Source organism: Phocoena sinus, chromosome 8 (assembly GCF_008692025.1).
Source record: "Phocoena sinus isolate mPhoSin1 chromosome 8, mPhoSin1.pri, whole genome shotgun sequence".
NCBI lineage: Eukaryota > Metazoa > Chordata > Mammalia > Artiodactyla > Phocoenidae > Phocoena > Phocoena sinus.
In genome coordinates, this window is record NC_045770.1 from 57,083,967 (window position 1) to 57,107,246 (window position 23,280).

At 55.2% G+C, this 23,280-nt stretch overlaps 2 protein-coding genes across 8 annotated transcripts in view; both read left to right on the plus strand.

The window, feature by feature from the left end:
- The window catches only part of GDPD5 (glycerophosphodiester phosphodiesterase domain containing 5), an 88,909-nt gene extending 79,173 nt beyond the window's left edge, over nucleotides 1–9,736 (plus strand). For all 7 annotated transcript variants that reach the window (XM_032640599.1, XM_032640604.1, XM_032640603.1 and 4 more), the window contains 6 exons: nucleotides 400–618; nucleotides 1,272–1,429; nucleotides 1,670–1,817; nucleotides 3,062–3,144; nucleotides 5,943–6,055; nucleotides 8,802–9,736. In XM_032640599.1, coding sequence (XP_032496490.1) covers nucleotides 400–618; nucleotides 1,272–1,429; nucleotides 1,670–1,817; nucleotides 3,062–3,144; nucleotides 5,943–6,055; nucleotides 8,802–8,950 — 870 coding nt within the window. In that variant the 3' untranslated portion in view covers nucleotides 8,951–9,736. The remainder of the gene's footprint in view (nucleotides 1–399; nucleotides 619–1,271; nucleotides 1,430–1,669; nucleotides 1,818–3,061; nucleotides 3,145–5,942; nucleotides 6,056–8,801) is intronic.
- Nucleotides 9,737–15,269: 5,533 nt separating this feature from the next.
- Nucleotides 15,270–21,845, plus strand: KLHL35 (kelch like family member 35). Its single transcript, XM_032641144.1, has 7 exons — nucleotides 15,270–15,313; nucleotides 15,398–16,276; nucleotides 17,330–17,514; nucleotides 17,975–18,093; nucleotides 18,722–18,910; nucleotides 20,310–20,498; nucleotides 21,429–21,845. The coding sequence occupies exons 1-7, from the start codon at nucleotides 15,270–15,272 to the stop codon at nucleotides 21,615–21,617; spliced, it is 1,794 nt and encodes a 597-aa protein (XP_032497035.1). The 3' UTR covers nucleotides 21,618–21,845.
- Nucleotides 21,846–23,280: the final 1,435 nt, after the last annotated feature.

A 23,280-nucleotide genomic window follows, 5' to 3' on the forward strand; every position in this document is an offset into this window, starting at 1 on the left:
CCACTGCAGCCCAGCTATCATGGTTGTCACTACTTGTTCTGGTTCTGCCTCCCCTACCAGAAAAAGTTGATTTTGATTATAATAGTTAATAGCTAAAATTGTTAACACTGTAAAACTCTAGAGGAAGTTGGTTCTCTGGTCTGAAGTGCTACTGAGAGAAAAACGGACTGGGGTCTGGGATATGTTCCAAGCAAATCATTCTTTTGGCGAGCAGACCGGGATAGAGAGGTTATGGTTGGGTTCTCCTAGAGGTCCCAAAGGGCCCCAGCCTTCAATGTGCCTGACTTGCACACATCAGCTGACACTGGCAGCTCAGTCGCCTCCAAGTTCCATAGCCAGGAAGGCATGTGGAGGCCCCATAGGACTGGTGAGACAAACGTGTGTCCCTGTCTCTGCCAGACGGACCCCTTCTGGACGGCCAGTTCCCTGTCACCGTCCGACCACAGGGAGGCCCAAAACCAGTCCATCTGCAGCCTAATGGAACTCTTGGAGCTGGCCAAGGGCAATACCACGTTGCTGCTCAACCTGCGTGACCCGCCGCGGGAGCACCCCTACCGCGGCAGCTTCCTCAACGTCACGCTGGAGGCCCTGCTGCACTCGGGCTTCCCCCAGCACCAGGTGAGGCCCTGCAGCCCAGCCCCACCCAGCTCTGTCCCCAAGGAGCTGAGCTCCGCCCAGCCCTGCCCCACCCGGAGGGAGACCAGGCCTGCCTGGAGTCCCACTCAATCAGTAAACTCACCGTGTCCACCCCTCTCCAGACCTCAGCGTTCCACATTTGTGAAATGAGGGTAGCATACCCCACGCCTCCCTGACAGGGTCATCATGGGGCCAAGAGGGAAATAAGAAAGGCATTTAAAATGTACAAAGGAAAAAAAGTAAAACGTACAAAGGGCAGGAGCAGGGCCAGATTCTTCGGAACATGGTACTTCCATGAAGTGTTACCTACATGATACCTGGGGACCAGAAAAATACGATTCCAACTATGACAACACACAAGACGCTGGTGGCCACATGCACAGTAGTTGACACTTGGGGCGTTATCGGTCTTGTCCTGACTAGGGTCTGGAGGGGGATCTTCCTGAGGTGTTGCCAAAGCAATTCCCAGCCATGGCTGGGACCAAGTCATCCCCCGGAGGTGGTTACTACCTGAAAGCTTTCACTGCGTGCCAGGTCCCGCCTCTTTTAACCCCTCCAGGTGCTCCACGAGGGACAGACACCCTAACCCCACTGTATAGAAGGGAAATCAGAGGCTGCTCCTCTCCTGCCTGCAGGTCCTGTGGCTGCCTAACAGGCAGAGGCCCTTCGTGCAGAAGGTGGCTCCTGGCTTCCAGCAGACATCGGGCTCCAAGGAGGCAGCTGCCAGCCTGCGGAGAGGCCACATCCAGCGGCTGAACCTGCGCTACACTCAGGTGTCCCGCCAGGAGCTCAGGTGCCCACCCCATCCTGCCCAGGCTCACCCAGAGGACTGGACACACAGGCTCAGGGTTCAAAGAGGAGAGGTTGAGAATATCAGGCACACCTGGGTTTGTATGTGAGCTTGGCCCTCTGAGAGCGGAGTTTCCTTCCTCCAGGGACAGTTTTGAGGACGGCGTGAGGTTGTGAAGGGCCATGCTTTACAGGCTTCTCACACTGGCCAAAGGGCCGACCAGCCTCTGTCCCTGCCCCACAGGGACTATGCATCCTGGAACCTGAGCGTGAACCTCTACACAGTCAATGCCCCGTGGCTCTTCTCCCTGCTGTGGTGCGCGGGGGTCCCGTCTGTCACCTCTGACAACTCCCACACCTTATCCCAGGTGCCCTCCCCCCTCTGGATCATGGTGAGTTGGGGATTGTTGGGGGTCCAGGGAGCTGCCTATGGCTTCCAGGGCTGGGGGGCAGGCTCCACACCCAGGCTCCCTCTGGTGAGGTCTCAGGGGTGGGGGGAGCACCTGAGGGGACAGGCTTGAGGCATGAAGAAGATTCTCCTGACCTCTGGGCCTGCACCAAGGTCTGGGGGGTAGGAGGAACCTTGGCCTGAGCCACATGGGGAAAAACACCAAAAGCTCTAGACTAATAAACAACTACTTGGATTTTGGGGGGGGTTGGAGATTATTATATTTTGTTTTAAAGGAAGGGAAGTCATTGGGAAAAGAGGGCAACGAGGCAAAAATAGGGAACATTAAAATCTTCCCAGAGATTACAGCCAATAAAACCAGCTTTCAGTTGGCTGACCGACTGAGCACCTGAAGACAGGCCTGTGTTCCAGTCCCAGCTCTGCCAACCAGGGGGCTTGGGGAGCCCTTGCCCTCCCTCCTGTGCTCCCACTGCCACTTCCCTGAGGTCATGAAAGGCAGATGGAGGGTCTCATTATGGCTAAGATGATGCCGTGTCAGTGAATCAGATCTAGGTTTGGGGTGGTTAGTCCATCCCCCCACCCATGGTCTTTTAAAACCTCTGAAGGCTCAGCTCGGACTGAGGTGAAATAACCGTGGCAGCAGTAGCGATGAGCACACTCTGATTTTCAGGCCACAGGAACTGACCAACAGCAAAAAGTGCCCTAGCCCACCTCCACAGTTTACCTGAGGTCAAGGGGGTGTGAGGCCTGGCTGCTCTGCAGGCTTCACCCTGCTGGGCCCCTCTCTATGGCCCCCTGGAGGGGAAGCTCCCACACTCCACACCCTACAATGACATGTACTCTCACACGCACATGGATGCCACATACCTCTTCACATACCCACCCGCGCACCTGCTTGTCACGTCACACCCTCTCATTCATCTATCTGTCTTTCATATTTTGGTTCTTGCATTAAGCCCCTTTAAGCACATAAATCCTCTAGGTTTAAAACACACCACCTCTACAGTGAACACTGCACAGATCTCTTTTATCCTACACACGCACCCCACCCCCAAACCCCAGGCCCACTCCTACAAAATATAATCTCAAGCCCCTAAGCCCCCTCCAGGTCCTCCTCTGCCCCTCCCTGATGGTGACGTGCGATTCTCCTGCCCATGGGCCCTTGGTCTGGAGCCCTGGTCTGGACCAGCCGTGACTGGAAGCTGGTCGTGGGCCATCTGTCCACAGCCCCCGGACGAGTACTGTCTCATGTGGGTCACCGCCGACCTGATCTCCTTCATCCTGATCGTTGGCATCTTCGTGCTCCAGAAGTGAGTAGGCCCTGACCACCTTCCGCGGCCCTCCCTGCCTGAAACGGGCCAGCTCCCGCCCCCAGCCAGGTGAACGCCCTCCTGAGCCCTGGGCCGGGAGATGTCCTGGCCAGACCACCCTGTTCAGGGGAGAAGGAGGCCTCCCTGTGGCCCCCAGCCCGTCCCCTTCAGCCAGAGCCCAGTGGCTTCTGGAATGAGCACCCAGCCGGGAGCCCAGAGCCAAGCTGGGCCAGGATTTGCTGTGTAGACTCTTTGGTGAGTTTCAGCTCCAGGGGGGGCTCCTCTCTAGGCTTGTCTCCCCGCTTGTCACCCAGGGCACAGGTTTCCACAGCACTCGTGCCGGGCTCAGACCTCCCCACCCACCCTCCAGGACGACAGCTGGGGGTGGTGGTCACTGGGAGTGGGTGGGTCCTGGGGAGGTTTTAGGGCCAGGCGGGGCCCCAACCCAGCCATGAAGTAGCAGGCTGGGTTTTACTCTTGACTGACGTTCTCTCTCTGTCCCATACTGCTCTGATCCGGCGCATGTCCCTCCTCTCTCCCCCTCCCCACTCTGCTGCACTCTGGCATCTCACAGCTATCACTTGATCAGGTAATTCTGGTGTGGTCCTCCTCCTGTTCCTCTTTCTCCCTCCTTCTCGCCGCCCCCTCTCTCCACCTCCCTCTGAAAGGCTGCCTCCTGAGAAGCCCTAGGCACAGGTCACCCTCCCAGACACCTCCTCTGCCTGAAGCCGCCTTCCCGTCCTTGCTCTCATCCTCTCCCCTGCAGTCCTCCCTTCTCTCTCCCCACCTTGCCGTGTGTGTCCCTCTGCTCTCTCTCCCTCCCACAGACAGGGAACCAGCATTTCCTTGCAGGTTGCTGACCTGGCCTCTCTCAGCACCAGAGCATCTCCCTCTGGGGAGGGGCTCTGCTTGGGCCACCCCCCACAGCCTGGCACTTTGGGCAAGGCCTTCCCCAGTGCCCGGTGCACAGCCTACCAAGTTCTGTTTCTCCCTGCCACCTGTGGCCCTCCCACTCCCAGTTTGCCTTTCCCCTCCCTCACTGTTTATCTTTCTCTCCACCTCTCTTCTTTCTTTCACTTTCTGTCTCTGACTCCCACCCCACTGCTCTCCCCCCATGAGCACAGCCTCCCGTACTTTCCCCTGGGAAATACCCCCAGTGGTTGAGCTTCCTGTCCTAGATGTACCTCACTGCAGAGACACGGGCCTGACACTTTCCTCCTGGGTTTAACGTTAATTTCCAAGATGAGACCTTGGTCTTGCGGGTGCAAGTTCCCTTTGGTCAGGTGCCTTGGGCCCTCCTAGGTCAGTCATCTTCACTGACCAGCTTCTAGGAGGAGGAACTCTGTGCTCACTGACTGTGGGACTGAGCCCAGCAAAGGGCCATTTGCCTGGTCCCTCCACCATCCTCTCAGTCGGCAGATGTCCACATGTGCTGGCTGGTGCTGTGCTAGGCCTTCTTCCCCAGGGTGCTCCACCGACACGCTGGGCCACTCAAGATACATCCAGGATGGCATCATCGTCTTCCTGGGGGGTCAGGCAAGGCCTGATGGAGGAGAGGACCCTGGGGGAGAAGTTCATTCCCCTGTGGTCCTCATTCTTCCATTCATTCACTCAATGATACTTAGAGCACCCACCACACAGCAGGCATTGGGCTTGGTGCCAGGCACGCAGCGATAAATAAGAGACCCTATTGCTGTTCTCAGGGATGCGTAGGGCGGCCAGCCCAGCCAGAGGATGCCTTCCCCTCTGCCTCCTGCTTTCCCCTTGTCTGTCTGCTCTGTTCATCCACCTGTCTGCCTGTCCATCTGTCTGTCCATTTCTGCTGTGCTGATCCCATCTGGAAACAACTGATTTCCCCTGGAGTCTGGGCTCCCTCCACCCACTCCAGCAGGGCGCCGGGCCCTGGGGGGTTGGGTTGTTGTTTCCAAGCTGATCCCCACTTCCCTGAGTGGGGTTGGGGGTCCGGTGAGTCCTTCTGTCTAGGTTGCAGGAAGAATCTAAGTTCAGAGGCCAGGGATTTGGGGCTAGTTCAGAGGAACTGTAACAGCAAGAACTGTGCCCTGGGCCAGACGAAGGAACCCAAGTCCTCCCGGCTCTGCCTGGTCCCTGCATGCCCTATGCAGCCCCACCTCTCAGCCCATTCAGTTTTGCTCCCACCTTGCCCCAGCCATTAAAGGGGTAATGCTCCGGCCTGTCCCTCTCCACTAGGGAATATGCACCCCACTCTTCCAGGGCTGTCGGAACAGAGCAGCAGCAGGCCCCTCCCCAAGTCACTCCAGCACCCTTGCCTTGTGACGCCACGAAGACAAGCTCCCCGCTGTCTCCCCTCCCCTCCCTGCTTTCCTTCACTTCCTCTCTGGGGTTCCTCACTGGCTTCACTCAGCCTGGTCCTGATGATGGAGCTGTAGGCGACATCAGCTGGGACTCCCCAAGACTGGTTTGCACTCCAGGGTGGGTCATCAGTCATGCCTGCTAAGCCCCCACCCCCAAATTTGTCCAGGCGTATAACTGGGGGCACCTGACACATAACTAACCAACCCCTAACCATCCTCCTGGGCAAGGGGAGCGGATCTAGGGGTCTGGAGGTAAGAGGGCTGGAGAGCCCTGGCTGACAGTCAGCAGACTGATTCAGGCCCCAGCTCTGCCCTACTCTGGGCCTCAGTTTCCCCATCTGTACAGTCGGACAAGAGTCCTGCTGGTCTCTCAGGCCAAATCCAGAGAGTCTGTGGAAGTGGGAAGGATCCCTTCTCCAAGGAAAGGTGGGGAAGGACCTGATGCCCACGGGGCCATCTCTGCAGGTGGCGCCTGGGTGGCATACGGAGCTACAACCCCGAGCAGATCATGCTGAGTGCCGCGGTGCACCGGACCAGCCGGGACGTCAGCATCATGAAGGAGAAGCTCATCTTTTCAGGTGTGCAGCTCCGCAGACAGGTTGAGTCAGGCTCTGGGCTCTGTCCTCTGCACCCGACATGTGCAGACAGGTGTGTGTGCACACATTTCACACACAGCACATACAGGTAGGGACACGGCACAGACATAAATATACCCACCTAGCTTCACACTCACACTGGTACAGGGGCACACATACACACACACAGAAATGCATACCCGTCCACATGCAGCCATCAACTCCAGGTCCTGTGGCTCAGTGTCAGCCCCATGGGTAGTGGGCAAGGGTGACATGCAGGGGTGGGGGGAGGGCTGGAGGCCCATCCTGCCATGCTGGTTCATACACAGACCCCACAAACGTTGATTTCACCCCTGCTTGCTGCCTGTTGACATTCCCAGATTGATGGAGGAGGCAGCTGTATAAACAAATACATGGAAAGTTAGGTGTCAATGAGCCCTAATAGATGGGGGTGCTGAGCCAGAGTGGGGTACAAGGAGGAGAGAGGGGTTCAGAGTTCCCTGGGGCAGTGAGGAAGGTTTTGGGGCCCACTCTGTGAGGAGGTGATGTAGTTGAAATGGGAAGGAAGGGTAGGAGGGGGATAGGTTTGAGGTGAGGGCTGGGCGAGCAGAGAGAAGGAAGGGCATTCGAAGCAGGAACAGCATGTGTTCAGAGGTAGTGAGGGAGCACTCCTTGCCATGGCTCGAAGGCAGGGCCTCTGGCTGACTCACCCCAAGATGGCGCTGGGGAGGCACTTCGGCCTCAAGTGTGTGGTCAGGAGCTTGGGCTTTGTTCTGAAAGAAGAGGAAGGTAACAGACAGATTTGTCTTTGTTACAGTGGGGCTGTAACAAAGTACCACAAACTGGGTGGCTTAAAAACAGATGTATTGTCTCACAGTTCTGAAAGCTAAGAGTCCATCATCGAGGTGTCAGCAGGGCTGTGAGGGAAAGATCTGGTCCTGGCCTCTCCCATTGCCTTGTAGATGCATCTCTGTGTCCGAAGTTCCCCTCTTTACAAGGACACCAGTCATTCTGGATTAGGGCCCACTCTAATGACCTCATATTAACTAATTACATCTGCAATGACCTTATTTCCAAAGAGGGTCACATTCTGAAGTGCTGGGGTTTAGGACTTCACTATACGAATTTGGAGGGAACACAATTCAATCTCTCTCTTTTTTTCTTTTTTTGTCGGCGCCACAGGGCTTGTGGGATCTTAGTTCCCTGACCGGGGATCGAACCCGTGCCCCCCTGCAGTGGAAGTGCAGAGTCCTAAACACTGAACTGCTAGGGAATTCCCCACAAGTCAGTCTCTAACGAGTGTGGAGGGTGGGTTAGAAGGGGAAGCTGGAGGCAAGAAAACCAATAATTCAGATGGGGATTGTGGGAATGGAAACAGGAGAGGAGAGATTTGAGAGATATTTAGAAGCCAGATGGACCTGGATTCAAATCCCAGCTTATCCCCCGAGCTGTGTGAACAAGAGCATATTACCTAACCTCCCTCACCATCAGACTCCTCCTCTGTAAAATGGGCTAGCTCCCCCTCACAGAGTACCTGTGAGGGTTAGTGCCACGCCTGGCCCAGACGGGTGCTTGGTAAATGCTGCCCGAGTGAACCAGAGCCCAGTGGGGGGTGCTTGTGGGTTTAGTGGGGCTGGCTCCAGCGACTGTGTGAACATCCACTCATTTCTTCACTCTTTTATTTATTCCCTCCTTCAACAGACGCATGCCAGGCCCTGTTTTAGGTGCTGAGGATACACAGATTCTTGCCTTTGGGGTACTTAATTCCTCCTACCCTCGCTCAAAAACCCTCCTTCTCCTGGGAGCCTTCCCTGAGCACCAAAGCGGGGTTGGAGGGCTTCCCCCCGCCTCCCACAGCTCTCTGGCGACACTGGGGAGCTCCTGGAAGGAGGAGTCCCCAGGCTTCTGTACTGTGCCTGGCCCAGGGAAGTCAGGAGGGGCGGGTAGCATGAATGGCAGGCAGGAGGCCAGCACTTTGGCCTGTCAGGTTCTGCACCTCCCCGACCCCTGCCTCTCTGTAGTGCCAAAGGCCATTCATTCACCTAGCACCTTCTCATCACTGGCCCTGAAGAGTCGCCGCAGGCCTCACCCGCTGCCCACTCCTGGTTGAGAGGTCTTCTCCAGGAACCCTCAGCCCCACCAAGGTGCTCTGAGTGCCCTTGGGGTGTGCTTAGCTCCCCTCAGCAGACCTTTTCTAAGCCTCTGCTGTGTGTCCAGGACTGTACCAGCCACTGGGGACACTGATGCCCAGACCTCATCCCTGTCCTTGAAGTACTCCAGCCGATGGGGGCCATAGATGGTGACAATACAGGTGGGGCAGGGGGGAACAGGGTGGTCATGAGGAGGCCCCATCCCAGCCTGGGGGCAAAAAGAGAAATAAGAAGAATTTAGCCAGATTTTAAGAAAAGGAAGTGTTATCGGGAGGTCATGCCCAGGAGACAGGCCAATATGTGCAAAGCCCTGAGGAGAGTAAACACATGCGTGCCAAGCTTAAGAGGGTGCAGATAGTTTTCTGTGGCTGGAAGGTGGAGTTCCAGGGAGAGGAGACTGAAGTGCGACCAGAGTGTTTGCAGAGACTGAGAAGGGCCTTGAATGCCAAGCTCAATAGCATACCTGAAACCCGAGGTTTCATTCCTCCTAGTGGCTGACCAGGAGTGGCTCCAGGCCACCCTTTCCCACGGCATCTGCCAGCCATCTATCCACTCCTCTCCTTCCTGCACTCATATTCTGCCTCCTTCTGGCCCAACAGAGATCAGCGATGGCATGGAGGTCTCCGATGAGCTCTCTGTATGTTCAGACAACAGTTATGACACATATGCCAACAGCACCACCTCCCCTATGGGCCCCCAAGGGAGCGGCAGCCGCGCCACGACCCTCACAGACCGGAGTGGGCGTTAGCTGAAGACCCGTCTGTCCAGCCTGTACCTCATGTGGAGACAGGGGAAGCCCACAGAGCTGGAAGAAGCACGCTCTGGGAGCTGGCTCCACAGTCTCCTTGTTGGCTCCAGCCCCTCGTCAGCCATGGCCTCTCTTGGAGGGGGCTCCCCTCGCCAGCCTCTCAGATGCCCCTGCGGGCCCGGGGCTCCTTTTTCTGGGAAGTTTGGGGCTCGGGGCCTGGTCCACTCCCTGAGGCCCTCCCTTGCATCCTGACCGGGAAGCTTTGAAGGGTCACTGGGCCATGCCATGCCCCCTGCGGCAGTGGAGGACGTGGAGCCTGCGTGTGCCCACGTGTGTCTGTCCTCCTGTCTGTGCTGTGAGGAAACCACCTTCTCTGTGTTTCTCCTGCCTCAAGGGCCTGTGCTAGGCCTCTCTGCCCCAGCACCTCTGCTCTTCCATCAGTCTCAAAGCACAAGGAAGCTTAGCCCAGGAGCAACGCCTGCTACAGTGGTGGAGACACTCCTCCCCTGCCAGCCTCCTGCTGCCGCTGGCCCTGCCCCAGGAGAGGGTCTGAGCCATATCCCCTAGGAGCGCTGGAGGTGGCAAGAGCAGGCCCGGGGCTGCTGGATCCACACCCGGGAGATCCACAGACTGACGTGACCTCAGGTTCCCACGTCAGTGGCCAAGGGCAGGGGCCACCTGCGAAAAGTGTTATGGCATGGTCAGGGGTGGGTATATGGCCAAGGAGGCCTTCAGCACAGGGAACCTGAGGGGCCTCGGCCAAGATGATTAAAGCTGCCATCTTGACACGTGTCATCTCTGAATTGTCAGTGGGAGGGTGGGGACAGAGCTTGCTGGGTTTGGGATTCGGGTCCCATTGACTGAGGAAGAACCATTCTCAGAAATGAATGGGAGAGTGGCAGGGTGGTGGAGCCCCTCCCCTGCATCACATGGCACTGGGGCTTCCTTAACAGCACTGGGCTTAGGGGCAAGTGTCCCCATATTGTGGTGGAGACAGTCTTGCAGAGGTAAAGTGACCATCCGGAGCCACACAGCTTAGAACTGGTAGAGCCAGAATCCCACTCAGGCTCTGTGTGCCTTTCGTAACCAGCTGGGAATGGTAAGGCAGATGGGGAGGGCTCCCTGGTCCGATGTAGGACTGGGCAGTGGGACGAGCAGGTCCCTTCGTGGCCATATGGAGGCTTTCTGAGATCCCTGGCCTATGGAGGGACAGGCCCTCAGCCAGGAGATGCCTCTCCCCCATGGCGGAGGTTCAGCTTTGAAGAGGCCCATTCCCATTCCTGGCACAGTGGGGCACCTGGGCTGAAAGCCAAAATACAGCCCCTGGGACCACAGATGCCCCTGTCTTTCAGTCCTTGGACCTCTGCCCTCTGCCCTCCATGAGAAGGGGTCTGTAAATCCCATTTTTGTCATAAAAGTCTGCATGGTCTTGGGTGTGTCCTAGGGGAAGGGAGGGGGCTGAACCCCAGTTTCATCCTACATTAAATAAACATGGTGCTTCCTGGGAGCCAAGGGATGTGTCTCTTCTCCAAACAGGGGCCTTCTGGATAGAATTATTGGGGTCTGGCGCCTTCAGGGAGGAAAGGAAAAGAAACCCCTCCTAATGCTGGAACCCAGACTGGGCCCCCCACATTAACCTCTAGAACTGCCCCTCTGGGAACTATCGGGGGACTCACCCTCCTTTCCCCCTTTCAAACATTTGCCAAGTGCTCCCTTCCTGGGGCAGAGGTCAGCTCCCAGCTCTCCCTGGGCATGAAGAAATGTACGTGAAACCTGGACTGTCCGGGCCAGCAGTGGGGCACACTGCCCTACCCAAATGCCCCAGTAACTTCCTCTCCAGTGTCTGGCAGGCCTGCCCAGGAAAACAGAACCAATCTTTCATGCTAGCCCCTCCCTGTCCAGTCAGTGCCCCTGGGTCCACTGGCTAGCATGTCCCAGGCTCCTGGCTGGCCACACTTGGGCAACTTGAGTCATCCTAGGGTCTTTCAGAAGCAGGGAGAAGGGGCTGGGAGTTCTGAGTGGAACAGCCTGTCGGCATCCCACTCTCACCAGGGCCCTACACTGTACCCCTCCACTCCCCAGTGCAGAGGCAGTCCAGCAGTCTCCCCTCACCCCAAACAATGGAAGGAGGATGGAGGCCATCCCCCAGCTAGGCCGATAGCTGAGCCCTTCACCCTCAGCTGAGCCCACAGCCTGTGGTCAACCCTGGCTCGTGTCCCTTGACCTGAGGGGTTACTGAGAAGGCCACCTTCCCAATGCCCTCCTCGTGACCTCTCCCTGTCTACTGAGGACAGCCTGACTGCCCTTAACAGGGAAACCAGAGACAGGGCCTCTCCCTTACTGCCATCTCCACAGACCCACTCCTTGCTTCCTCCCTTGGACCTTAGGGGGTGAGGCCTCTCCAGGCCGAGCCCAGCCTCCACCTTCGCCAGGGCCCTCCCTGAACCCACAGCCCCTCTGTTCTAGGTATTTAGGTGCCCAAATCTCTCACATCCTTTCACATACAGCAATATATACAATCCCTTTTTAGGGGGAAGCAGGATACACCATTCCCTGGAACACAGTCCCCAGAGCAGACCCTCCCCCAGGCCTCAGGACACATGCTTGGCCGTCATCACAGTGACCCCTCCCATCACTTCTAAGCCTTGCCGGGGGCGGGGACGGGGCGGTTCCTGCAGGATCCCAGCCTCACCGAGTCCACCTGGCAGATGGCTTTCACTTACAAACCCCTCTTGAGTTCACAGCACCTCAGTAAGACAGGCAGAGCAGGAACTATGACTAGACTATTGCTCCTGCCAAGATGAAGAGCTGGGGCTAAGGGGGGCTTAGTGATCTGCCTGGAGCGGCACAGAGAATCCCGGCAGTACCAGTACCACCTCCCAGGTGCCCTGTGCCCATCCGGGCACTCATCAAGGCACCCTCCTCCCAAACTGCTGCCCTCTTCCGTGAAAGCAAATTTCCTCACCTGCCCCACAGACACCAGGCCCTACGGCCCTTCGTAGAGGCAGCAAGTGAACAGACACCAGCCTATGGAGCTGCCTCCCTCTGGCTCCAGGCCAGCCCAGAGCTGCCTCGTTCTCTCCCCACGCCCACCAGGCTGGCCCAGCACCACCATGCCCACTTCACTGTGCTCCCTCCACGGTGGGTACATTGTCGAGGGAAAAACACCTCAGCCATACCATACCACAGACCCAGGACCACACGCTGTCCACACACACAGTCCACACGACACAGCCCCCCCGTGTACGCAGACAGACCCGTCACACACACAAATGATCATAGAGAGATGCTGACACAAAGACAGGGACACACAATGCATATAACCAGATACACAAAGTCGCACAACGACACGTCTGCTGTCAAGCAGGAACACAGAGCAGAGTCACAGAGGCAGGAGGGATACCTAGACCTCTAAGCTGTGCAGTTACATTCTTAGGCACACCTACAGCTACTCAATCACACCCACCCCGATGCCACAGTCACCACGTCCCCATGCACTCCCACACGCACGTACAGGTACCCTGGAATGCCTGCATGCGCACACACACACCCTCACATCCATGTATCACTCAGGGGCACAACCAGCACCAGGTCACCCCCAATCCAGACACATGGATCCCAGTTGCACACACAGTCAATCCCACGCCTACTCCTGGGTCCTCCCTTCTCCCCCTCCCAGGGCTGATCCAAGAGTAGAACAAAAGCCCTGTGTCCCCTCCTCCCCTTCCCCCTTAACTCTCCTCTCCCCCTCCCCCCCCCACCCCCCCACCCCCATCAGCGTCCATCCCCTTTGTCCTCTTGCAGTTGAGCCTGAGCGGGAGTCCAGGCAGAGCGGCAGGGACATTGCGCCCAGGCTGTCAGGGGTGCAGGGCGGCAGGACAAACAGGAGTGGTCAGTGCACGAGCAGCAGCTGCAGAGAGCCTGGGAGAGGTCATGGCCAGGTAAGTGCCAGGTACATCTGGGGACTTAGGATGCAGGACTCCCCTGGCTGTGTCATGTCTACAAGTCTGAGTGTGTGTTTGTGGGTGTATGTGTGACTGTGAAAAAGAAACAGGGTGGCATGTCAACTTCTAGGGGCTGGGTACCTCAGTCTGTGTCAGCACCCTTGGCCTGAGGTGCCTAGACTCTTAGCTGGGATAAGAGAAAACTAGATCAAGCCCTGCCTGGAAATCCCTACCTTTCATGTTCCAATGGGTTGTCCTTCGGCCCCCAGACTGGAAATCCCTAGGGTGGAAACTGGGTCTGATGTCCCAGTGTGTCCACAGTGCCCAGTGCAGGAGACAGCAGGAGAATGAATGAAAAAGTACTGGCGCACTCCCCAGGAGGGGACTCCCTCCCTCTCCCCTGGCAGCCCCCTGTTCCGGGACATCTCTGCAGAGAGAAGTCCCACCTGACGCTGATGAGACCTGCCCTCTTGGATGTCAGCTTAGAGTGGGCTGCCTTCTCAGCCAGTGGAAAATAGAATGAAGGCAGCATGCTCCCATGACCCCATCAACTCCTTCCGGCGGTCCTGCGCTGCTCCTTGGGATACAACCCAACCTTGGCAAGGGTGGCTGAGCCGCTAGGCATGCAGAGTCTACAGCCAGGCGGGTTCAGGGCCCAGCCCCTCTACTTGGGCAAAGTAGTTAACTTCCTGGGACCCTGCCCATCAGGAAGCTCATTTCCTCTGATGCTAAGACAGGGGATTCACCACACTGGATGGCCCAGGCATAAACAGTGAAAGCCAGACTGACTCCTGGGCAAGATCTGATCTCCAGGGCAAAGCAGTCTCAGGGGAGGCAGAGCAGCTGGGATCAGGAGGATGGAGAAGCAAGGAGCAGAGAGCAGAGGTCTGCTCCTCTAGAGTAAGTTGCTACATAAAGGTGTGTACTCCTTGTCCCTGGAAGTATGCAAGCAGAAGCTGTATGTTCATAATGGCCAAATCATAACCAATCCGTTACAGCCCTTCAGGCTACAGAATGCTTTCACAAACACCCCTCCTTTGATCCTCACAGCAACCTCTGAAGGGCAGGTTCCATCTATGTGATTGTTTCCTCATGACAAACTTAAAAAAGAAGAGGGGAAGAAGTCTAAAGAAACTCTTCAGGTTTGTGAGGGTCAAATGAAATTACATAAAAGCAACTAACACATGTGGTGTGCTCCCTTCCTCTTGGGTAAAAACATGTAAGGAAACATTTGTTGAGTTTGTACTGTGTACCTAGCACTTTTCATACATTCCATTTCACAGTCACCAAGTCACAACAACCATGTGAGAGAGGCATTATGACGGCATTTTAGATAAGGAACCTGAAGGGGAGTAACTTGAGCAGGTCACACGGCGAGTCAGGGGCAGAGGCAGGATTAGCACCCGGATCAGTCCTTAGAGCCAGCTCTTTCCACTCCCCCACAGGGCTTCCTTGAGAACAGAAAATTTACGAAAAAGGTCAACTTCCCTCTCAGCCTGAGCTCTAACCTCATGTCCTCTTTCCCTCAGGGCCTCTGCACAGACTGTTCTCTCAGCTGGAGACTTCCTCCCTCCACTCCCTTCCCTTCACCTGGCTAATGCTACTTATCATTCTCAGTCTCCTAATGCTCTGTACTTCCCCATGGGACCCTGCCACACTGTGAGCTCCAGGAAGGCAGGGACTATGTCTTGTTCACTGACCGGCACAGAAAAGGCTCTCAATAAATACTAACTTAATGTATTCATTCGACCTACTATGGGCCAGATCCTGTACTCTTGGGGAGGGGCAGACATTAAATAGAATAATCAGGGTGTGGTCAACAGGGAGCACCTGCCGGAGATCCCAAGGAGAGTGGACGGGGTGAGGAGATGGGGGTAGTTATACCCCCCGCACAGACTGGATCTCTGTGGGGTCGATTGAATTCCTTGACCAAAGGCTACAGCTCCTGTCAGAGGGCCCTCCTTATACAGATATTTTGTGCAGGTTCCAATAATCTCCCAGCCCTCCGCCTTTAGACCTTGGGGAGGTAAAGTCTCCCTGCTATTGGTAGCCATGTGGCACTGCTCTATCCCTGGTGGGAGTCCCAAAACACTGTCTATGCTTTTGTAAATCCTTCCTTTATTAGAATCTCCTTAAAGTTACCCCATCTGAGAGCATGCCATCTGTCTCCTGCCAATACTGATAGGAAAAAGCTCAGTACGTCTGAAGAACAGAAAGAGCAGTATGGCTGATTGGGTAAGTGGAGGAGGAGGTGGTACAGCTAAGACAGGGTCTAGACCTTCAGGTAGGCTGTGACTAGCTCATTGAGGCCATTAGGAATCTCGACGGGTGGACGGAAGAGTGGTTGCATGAATGAAAGCACACCAGTTAAGATAATGCGCGCCTGCCTGAGTAAACCAGTGAACCAACGGAAGGAATGGTGGGTGAGAGGCCTCCTGCCCTCTAACCGGGCCCCAGCCAGGTGGATTTGCCGACGACGCGGTCTGTGTTCTCTGCCCGGCAGGACGCTGGAGGGCCCAGTGCTGGAGGAGCCGGAGCTGGATTGGGGCTCCGAGGCGCCGTGCGCGGGGTCCTGCCACGCACAGCGCATCCTGCACACCCTGAATGCATATCGGCGGAGCGGCACCCTCACCGACGTGGTGCTACGTGCCGGCGGCCGCGACTTCCCATGCCACCGCGCAGCGCTTAGCGCGGGCAGCACCTACTTCCGCAGCCTGTTCGCGGCTGGGCAGCCAGAGCGTGGCCTGGCTATGGTGCCCGTGGTACCCGAGGCGCCGGGCCTCGCCGGGACAGCGGTGGCGACGGCGCTGGCCGTGGTGCTCGACTACCTGTACGGAGCGGGCGTGCGGCTGCGCGCGGAGGACGAAGCGGCTGCGGTGCTGGCACTGGCCGAGCGACTGGGCGTGGCAGGCCTGCGCGAGGCCTGCGCGCGCTTCCTCGAAGGTCGCCTGCGCGCCGCTAACAGCCTGGCGCTGCGTCGCGTGGCCGCTGCCTTCTCCCTCGCCTCTCTGGCCGAGCGTTGCGGCCGCGTGCTGCGCCAGGCCTTCGCCGAGGTGGCGCGCCACGCCGACTTCTTGGAGCTGACGCCCGACGAGGTGGCAGCGCTTCTGGCCGACCCAGCGCTGGGCGTGGCGCAAGAGGAGGCCGTGTTCGAAGCGGCCATGCGCTGGGTGCGTCACGACCCGCCAGCCCGCCGCGGACAGCTGCGGCGCTTGCTGGAGCACGTGCGCCTGCCCTTGCTGGCGCCCGCCTATTTCCTGGAGAAGGTAGAGGCTGACGAGTTGTTGCAGGCCTGCGGTGAGTGCCGCCCGCTGCTGCTAGAGGCCCGTGCCTGCTTCATCCTGGGCCGCGAGACCGGCACACTGCGGGCCCGGCCGCGCAGGTACGCCCTGCCCCCTCCCTCCCAGCTGCCCCTTGCCTCCTGCCCTGCGTTATTTCCTGTTATTCCCTTGTTCAACTGCTCTCTCAATCCGCCATCCTTTAATCCTATCACTTGATCATGCCTCTTGAATGAGACTGTCATACATACAACAGACATTTCATAGGCTTGGTGCTGGGTCCTTAAAGAGTTCACAGTCCAATGGGGGAAATGCAGGGATCTCACATCTCGTGCACACTCTGCCTCAGTGCAGACTCAGGAGTGATTTGGAAACACCCTTTCCCCTCAGGGAGCACAGTCTAGTAAGGCGTATAAATAGGCAGGGCTTGGGGGGAAAAAAGAAAGGCTTATATACCACCCCTGGAACACCAGACCAGAAGACTTCGGGTGGAGTAGTCAAGATGGTCTGTCACCCTCACAGGAATAAGGGACAGACTCTGTCTTACTCATCACTGTATCTCCAACAGTAAGCTCAGGGCCTGGTGCAAGATGTTCAATATTTGTCAAAGGAATTAGGTAGGAATTGGCTAAAGGGTTTGGAAATTCTGGTGGGGTCAGTGGGAGGGAGAATGATTTGCTGAAAGGGCGTGTAGCTTGGTTCAATGGATTTAGTGATTAGGGGATAAGTTTAGGAGATGGTTATAGGAGGAGGGACACAGCAAAATTAGTCCACGATGGAGGTCAGAAAAGGGTGAAGAGAATGAGTTAGTGGCACACCAACTTGGGCTTGAATTCCACCTCTGTCTCCTACAGCTACATGACTTTTGCAAGCCAAAGTCAGCATTAAACAAGGTGATTTTTCTAGGTAAGGGTAAGGACTCTGTAAAGATTCTTTTCTTGTAACTTAGAGGTCAGTAGAACGGGGTAAGGAGTAGTGCCCCTCTTCCCCTCAATAGCCAGAGGGGAGGCTGAAAGTGGCAGAGTCCCGCATGCGGAGGGTGGGGAGCAGAAGCGCACAGAAGGGCAGCAGGACCATATAGTGCAGTCCATGAGCGGGTGAAATAGGGCTGAAACACGTGTGTGGATTAACCGGCATTGGGCTTGTCCCCACGCCAGATTCATGGACCTAGCTGAAGTGATCGTGGTCATCGGCGGTTGCGATCGCAAGGGGCTCCTTAAGCTGCCGTTCGCCGACGCCTACCATCCCGACAGCCGGCGCTGGACCCCACTGCCCAGCGTGCCCGGCTTCGCGCGCTCAGAGTTCGCGACCTGCACTCTCCGCAATGACATCTATGTCTCTGGTGAGGGCGGAGCCATAGCCGGAGTCCCACAGGATTGGCTCATCACTTCCCGTGCGCCGCCCTCTGTTCTTCCCTCCAACCAGGCTATAGGAGCAGATCGGTCCTGATAACCTAGTTACTGGCTGAGGTGGTACTGCAGAGCCAATCACTGGTGTGACTCCACCCTTGCAATGTTGACTTCAACTCAGATTAGTACTCATCACTTCTCTTTAGCCTAGCATGTGCTGTGCATTATGCTAAGCAGCTTACATTAGTTATTTAATTCCCATTACAACCCAATTTTATAGGGAAATTAAGAATTTCCCCTGTTGTCTTGACAGTGGCAAAGATCGGTTTGATACCAATGGATGGTGCCCTCCCTGAGATTCGAGCCCTAGAGACTCAGAGAATAAAACACAGTCCCTGCTCCCCTGGGGATAGCAAGAGGGCCTGGGAACAACAGCTGCTTCTCTCTCCCTAGGAGGCCACATCAACAGCCGTGATGTGTGGATGTTTAGCTCCCATCTGCACACTTGGATCAAGGTGGCCTCGCTGCACAAGGGCAGGTGGAGGCACAAGATGGCGGTCGTGCAGGGGCAGGTAGGGACACCCGGCAGCTGCTGCCTTGGGCTCCAGGTAGAGATCTATGGACTAGCTGGGGGAAGTCCCTTTACAATCCGCTCTCTGTAAGAAGGGCTGAGGCCCCCAAAAGAAAAAAGGACTTGCCCCAAGTTGCATAATGATGCTAATGCTAATAATGATAGTAATTACTGTAATAGCACAGCCTAGTAGCAGGTGGTCAAGGATGTGCGCTCTGGGGCCGACGAGCCTCGGTTTGAATCTTGACTCTGCCACTTAAGACCAAAAAGAAAAAGGAAAAAAAAATCTGCCAATTATCTTTGCAAGCTACATCCCTAATTCAGAAATGCAAATAAAAGTGCTTCTTAGGATCACTTAAGTAAGGTGGTAAACCTTTAAGAAATTAGTAGGTATTTTTATTAAGCATCAACTTGGTGCCAGTTATTTTACAGATCTAATCTGTATTCAACACCCATCCTACAAACCAGTATCATCTGGTTAGTACAGGAAAATCTGCTAAGGGAGGTTCAATAATGGGGAGTCAGGACACGGAGCCAGGAGCTGGGATGTGTAGTTTCTCCACACACAGCCACAGGCTGTGGGGCCGAGACGCAGACACCCTGACTCTTGGCGACCCCCTCATCCACAGCTGTTTGTGGTGGGCGGCTTCGACGGCCTGCGGCGCCTGTGCAGCGTAGAGCGCTATGACCCCTTCTCCAACACCTGGGCTGCTGCGGCCCCGCTCCTAGAGGCAGTGAGCTCAGCTGCCGTGGCACCCTGCGCCGGCCGGCTCTACGTGATGGGGGGCGCCAGGCGGGACGGCGTCAACACCAACAAGGTGAGCTGAGAGAGGGTGGTGGAGGCCTGCTGTGTGCCTGGCGCAGAGCTGGGTCTTTCATGTCCTCGTCCACGCACTGAGGAGTCATCCCCATGTTTCAGGCAAGGAAATGAATTCAGAGAGATGACCCAAAGGTCACACATTAGGTCTGGACCCGAATGTTTGGGCTGGTGACATATGGGTTTCACAGATCTAAAAAATTAAGTGAGGGCAAGGGTGGGACTAGTTAAAATGCTTTTCCTCCATTCCAAAATACAATACACTTGGGACTTCCCTGGCAGTCCAGTGGTTAAAACTCTGCACTTCCACTGCAGGGGGCATGGATTCGATCCCTGGTCAGGGAACTAAGATCCCACATGCCATGTGGTGTGGCCAAAAAAACCAAAAAACCATTATTGAAAATTTAGAAAACAGAGAAATAGAAAAAAGAATCATCCATAATCTCACCACCTAAGGATAACTACTACCATTAATATTTGGTGCAATGCCTTCTAAGCTTCCTCTGAGTTGACTTTTGCTTTTGTTTTAGTAAAATTTTGTATTGTTTTTTCTTGTTCCAAGTATAAGCACTTTCTACATGCTTAGAAACTCTTCACAGCCATCATTTCAATGTCTGTGTAACAGTCAATGGAGTGGATGAGTCACAGTCTACCAAATTTTCTATTGTACATTTAGGCTTTCTGTGAATAAAAACTGATCTTCGTTGTGGCAGCTCCCTCCCCACCCTGATGGCCTCACAGGCATGTGATCCTGAGATCTGACTCTTTCCCAAACTAGGATCTCTCACCCTCCTCATTCCCCCTCCACTCCCAGCACACCTTCCTGGGCTGGCTGGGGGAATGCCCTTTAGCACCTTCTTGTGCAGCACTGACATGAACAGGCCATTCTGGGGGTTTCCAAGGACACAACTGAGGAAGTAGGGAGTAAGGTGAGCAGGCAACTACAGGTATGAACCCTCAGAAACTGTAGGCGTCATAAACACCTGTGAGCCTAGGAGGCCTGTGGACAGCTATAGACATGGGGGCTGCGAGACATCCCAGCTGGAATCTGGTCATGACCTCAGCACACCAGGGAGGAAGAGGGTTGACAGTACATGCAGCCAGGAATGCATCTCCATGGGGGACCTGCTCTGAGAACCCATGCAGATGGTATCTCCACCTCCTGGGATACAGACCTCTTCCTGGACCTTGAAAGATGAGGAGGCTTTTGACGAGAGTCCAGGGGGAGGAGCTGGAATATAGAACTAGACTGAGCACACGTGAGGGGAGACACACATGCTCAGGCCTGATGGACATAGGCATATGTGTTGAATGAGTCCCCTTGACCGAGAGAGATAGGAGGTGTGGGCAGCAGGGCAGTTGAGGGGCAAGGCTTCACCTCTGCCACTCCTTCCTCTCAGGTGCAGTGCTTTGACCCCAAGGAGGACCAGTGGAGCCTGCGGTCACCAGCGCCCTTCTCGCAGCGGTGTCTCGAGGCTGTCGCCCTGGAGGATACCATTTATGTGGTTGGGGGCCTCATGAGCAAAATCTTCACCTACAACCCTGGCATGGATGTCTGGGGGGAGGCAGCTGTCCTCCCCAGCCCTGTGGTAAGTGGAGGGGCCTGGACACAGCCCTGGCACTGGTTCCATTTAGGAGTAAAAACCCACTTCTAAGGATCTGGTTCTCAGAGGTAGTGAGTCCTGTGTCTGACTCCATGCTAGGCGGCTTTACTAGGCGGTAGTTCTCTAGCTTTGTCCCACAGTGATAATCAGCCTTGGGCTTCAAAGATAAGGAGACTGGCCTTAGAGAGGTTGAGGCCACCAGTTAAAGCCATGTAAGGCAGAACCTAGAACCCCAGTCCCAAGTGCTATAGCTTTGGATGGGGGGCTTGGTTTCAATGACCCTGCAGTCTCTCCTGATCTGTAGGCCACCAGGTGGTAGCTTACTGTTGGAGGAGGGGGGAGAATGGAGAGGGGACTTGGTAAGTTTCCCTTGCCTCAGTGATACCAGAGAAGGGAGGTCTAGGCCCTGGACGCTCCACCCCTGCATTTCTTGCCTCCCGGCACTGTTCTGTTCCCTCTCCAAAGAGACTATATAGGGGTATGGATGGATTGGTGATCCCTGCCAGTTCTGACCTCCAGTGATTCTAAGAGCCTGAGATTTCTGGCTTCTCTGAGTCTGCTGGTAATTATTATTGGAGTGCTTACTATATTTCAGGCACTATGTAAAATGCTTTACATGCTTAATCTCATTAACTGTTAAGGGAACCTTATGAAGAAGGTACTATTATTATTCTTACTTTGCAGATGAGGAAACTGAGGCCCAGAAAGGTGAAGTGACTTGTCTAAGGCCATTCATTTAGTAAGGGTCAAGCCAGAGCTTGAAGTCAGGTCCACCCAATTCTTAGCTCTCTACCTTCCAGACTGCCTACTCATATTCTGTGGGTCAAGGTTTTGTCGTCTGGCCTGGCCAGCTAGGGACAGAGGGAGCTCCAGGCTGGATCCTATAGCTAATTGTCTTTCTGTCTGTCCACCCAGGAGAGCTGTGGCGTGACTGTGTGTGATGGGAAAGTCCACATCCTTGGCGGGCGGGATGATCATGGGGAAAGCACCGACAGGATCTTCACCTTTGACCCCAGCAGTGGGCAGGTGGAGGCCCAGCCATCCCTGCAGCGCTGCACCAGCTCCCATGGCTGCGTCACCATCGTCCAGAGCCTGGGCAGGTGACTCATACTTGAACCAGGAGGTGGGGAGGGGAGGGAGAACTCAGGTTCACCACTGCTCCCCTCATGGCACCTCGGTGTAAACAGCCTCTTAGCTTACTGCCCCTTTTCTTGTAGAAATAAAACCTCCTTCAAAGGTTGGGTCTGTGTTCCAGCTCAAGCCTCCTTTGCCTGGAGAAGTAATGCCCAGTATCTGCTCCCTGCTTTGACTCTTTACAAAACACCTTCATATGTTATTACCTCGTTTACCTTCATAATAGCGTGGACATTTTAAAAAATTATGAAATATTTCATGCATAAAAAGAAATATATTTTGTACAGTTTAAGAATTATAATAAAATAAATATGTATTCCCACGACCTAGCTTAAGACATAGATCACTAGCTTAAGAAATGCCTTTGTAGGCCCCTCTATTTCCAAACCCATTCCTCTGCACATTCCTCCCAAGAATTGTCACTATTCTTAAATTTCAGATTATCAGCACTTAAAAAAAAAAACTTTTAGTGAGCTAGTTACTAATATCTGTATTTTACAGAGAAGCAACTGATTTTAAAAGATAAGGAGACTCACCCAAGGCCACATACTTAGTAAGAGGCAGAATCTATGACTCATAAATTCCATGAAGCTTTAGAATCTATGAGACACTTCTGGCCAGGATGGTTCTCCCTTTCTAAACCACCCTCTCCAATTCAAACACCTATAGCAATGATAGATAAAATTAAAAGCCAGACAACTGAGGCATAGGCTTGTAAGTAAGCAAACATGTCTGAGGACCAGAAACAGAATTGTAAAACATAAGGCCAAGCTTCTAAATTCAGATTCTGGGATAAAGGCTTTAAAACCAGGATGACAAACCAGGATCACTGCTAGAAGCCTGGGCCAAGGTGGGGCCCCCCCACTCATGAAAGAAGCTGAAACAAAACAGAACAGTTGTAGAACCCCGAGCAGCCTCGGGGGTCAAGACTCGCAGTAAACTGGAGGCCCCCGGTAGTGGGCACCAGAGCCACAGGCCTCTAAGACACCAATGAGCCCAGCTTTGCGCCTGGATGTGTGAGATCCCCAACATCAACGTGGGGTACAAGCTCCTGATGCCATTATAAGCGCCTGGGTTGGTCTGGGGCTGAAGGGCAGCAACATAAAACTGCTGGGTCGGGAGGGGTGAACTCAGTAGAAAGAGAGGGAACAAAGGACTGATGCCACAGACTCTGTGAATCAAGGCCCAGCGGTTCAGATTCTGTGCCTGTATTTCTGAGGCCCAGAGGAGCTAGCCAGGCCCCACCTGGGGCTCCCCTTATTTGCACTCAGATTGCCTTCTGAAGAGCTGTCATCTGCTCCTCCATCTCCTCCAGCACAGGGCCAGCACTAAGCCCCTAGCCATCTTCCAAAGCCCCAGGGCCCTGTCTGCGGGATCTCTCCAGCTGGGGCTGACCCATCACAGAGCAGCATAAAGGCCCGGGTCCCAGCTGAGCTCCTACCCTCCGATTATCCCAGATTAGGGAGCCTGTGACCATCTGGACACAGCTGATAATGGCAGAGGGGGAGGGGAGTGGGGTAGAGGCCCAGCCTCAGAGCCTTCCTGCTCCCACCCCATGCATAACACCCAGGACAAAGCAACGGTGCTGTACTGCTTGCTTACCCAGGCGAAAGCCGGACTGGAAAGGGTAGGG

What these genes read in the sequence shown, in the direction of transcription:
- KLHL35 (XM_032641144.1), top strand. Translation starts at nt 15,270, where the DNA reads ATGCGCGCCTGCCTGAGTAAACCAGTGAACCAACGGAAGGAATG. An exon ending in ACGGCGTCAACACCAACAAG is followed by an intron (nt 18,911 to 20,309) that starts GTGAGCTGAGAG and finishes CCTTCCTCTCAG; the next exon opens with GTGCAGTGCTTTGACCCCAA. An exon ending in CTGTCCTCCCCAGCCCTGTG is followed by an intron (nt 20,499 to 21,428) that starts GTAAGTGGAGGG and finishes CTGTCCACCCAG; the next exon opens with GAGAGCTGTGGCGTGACTGT.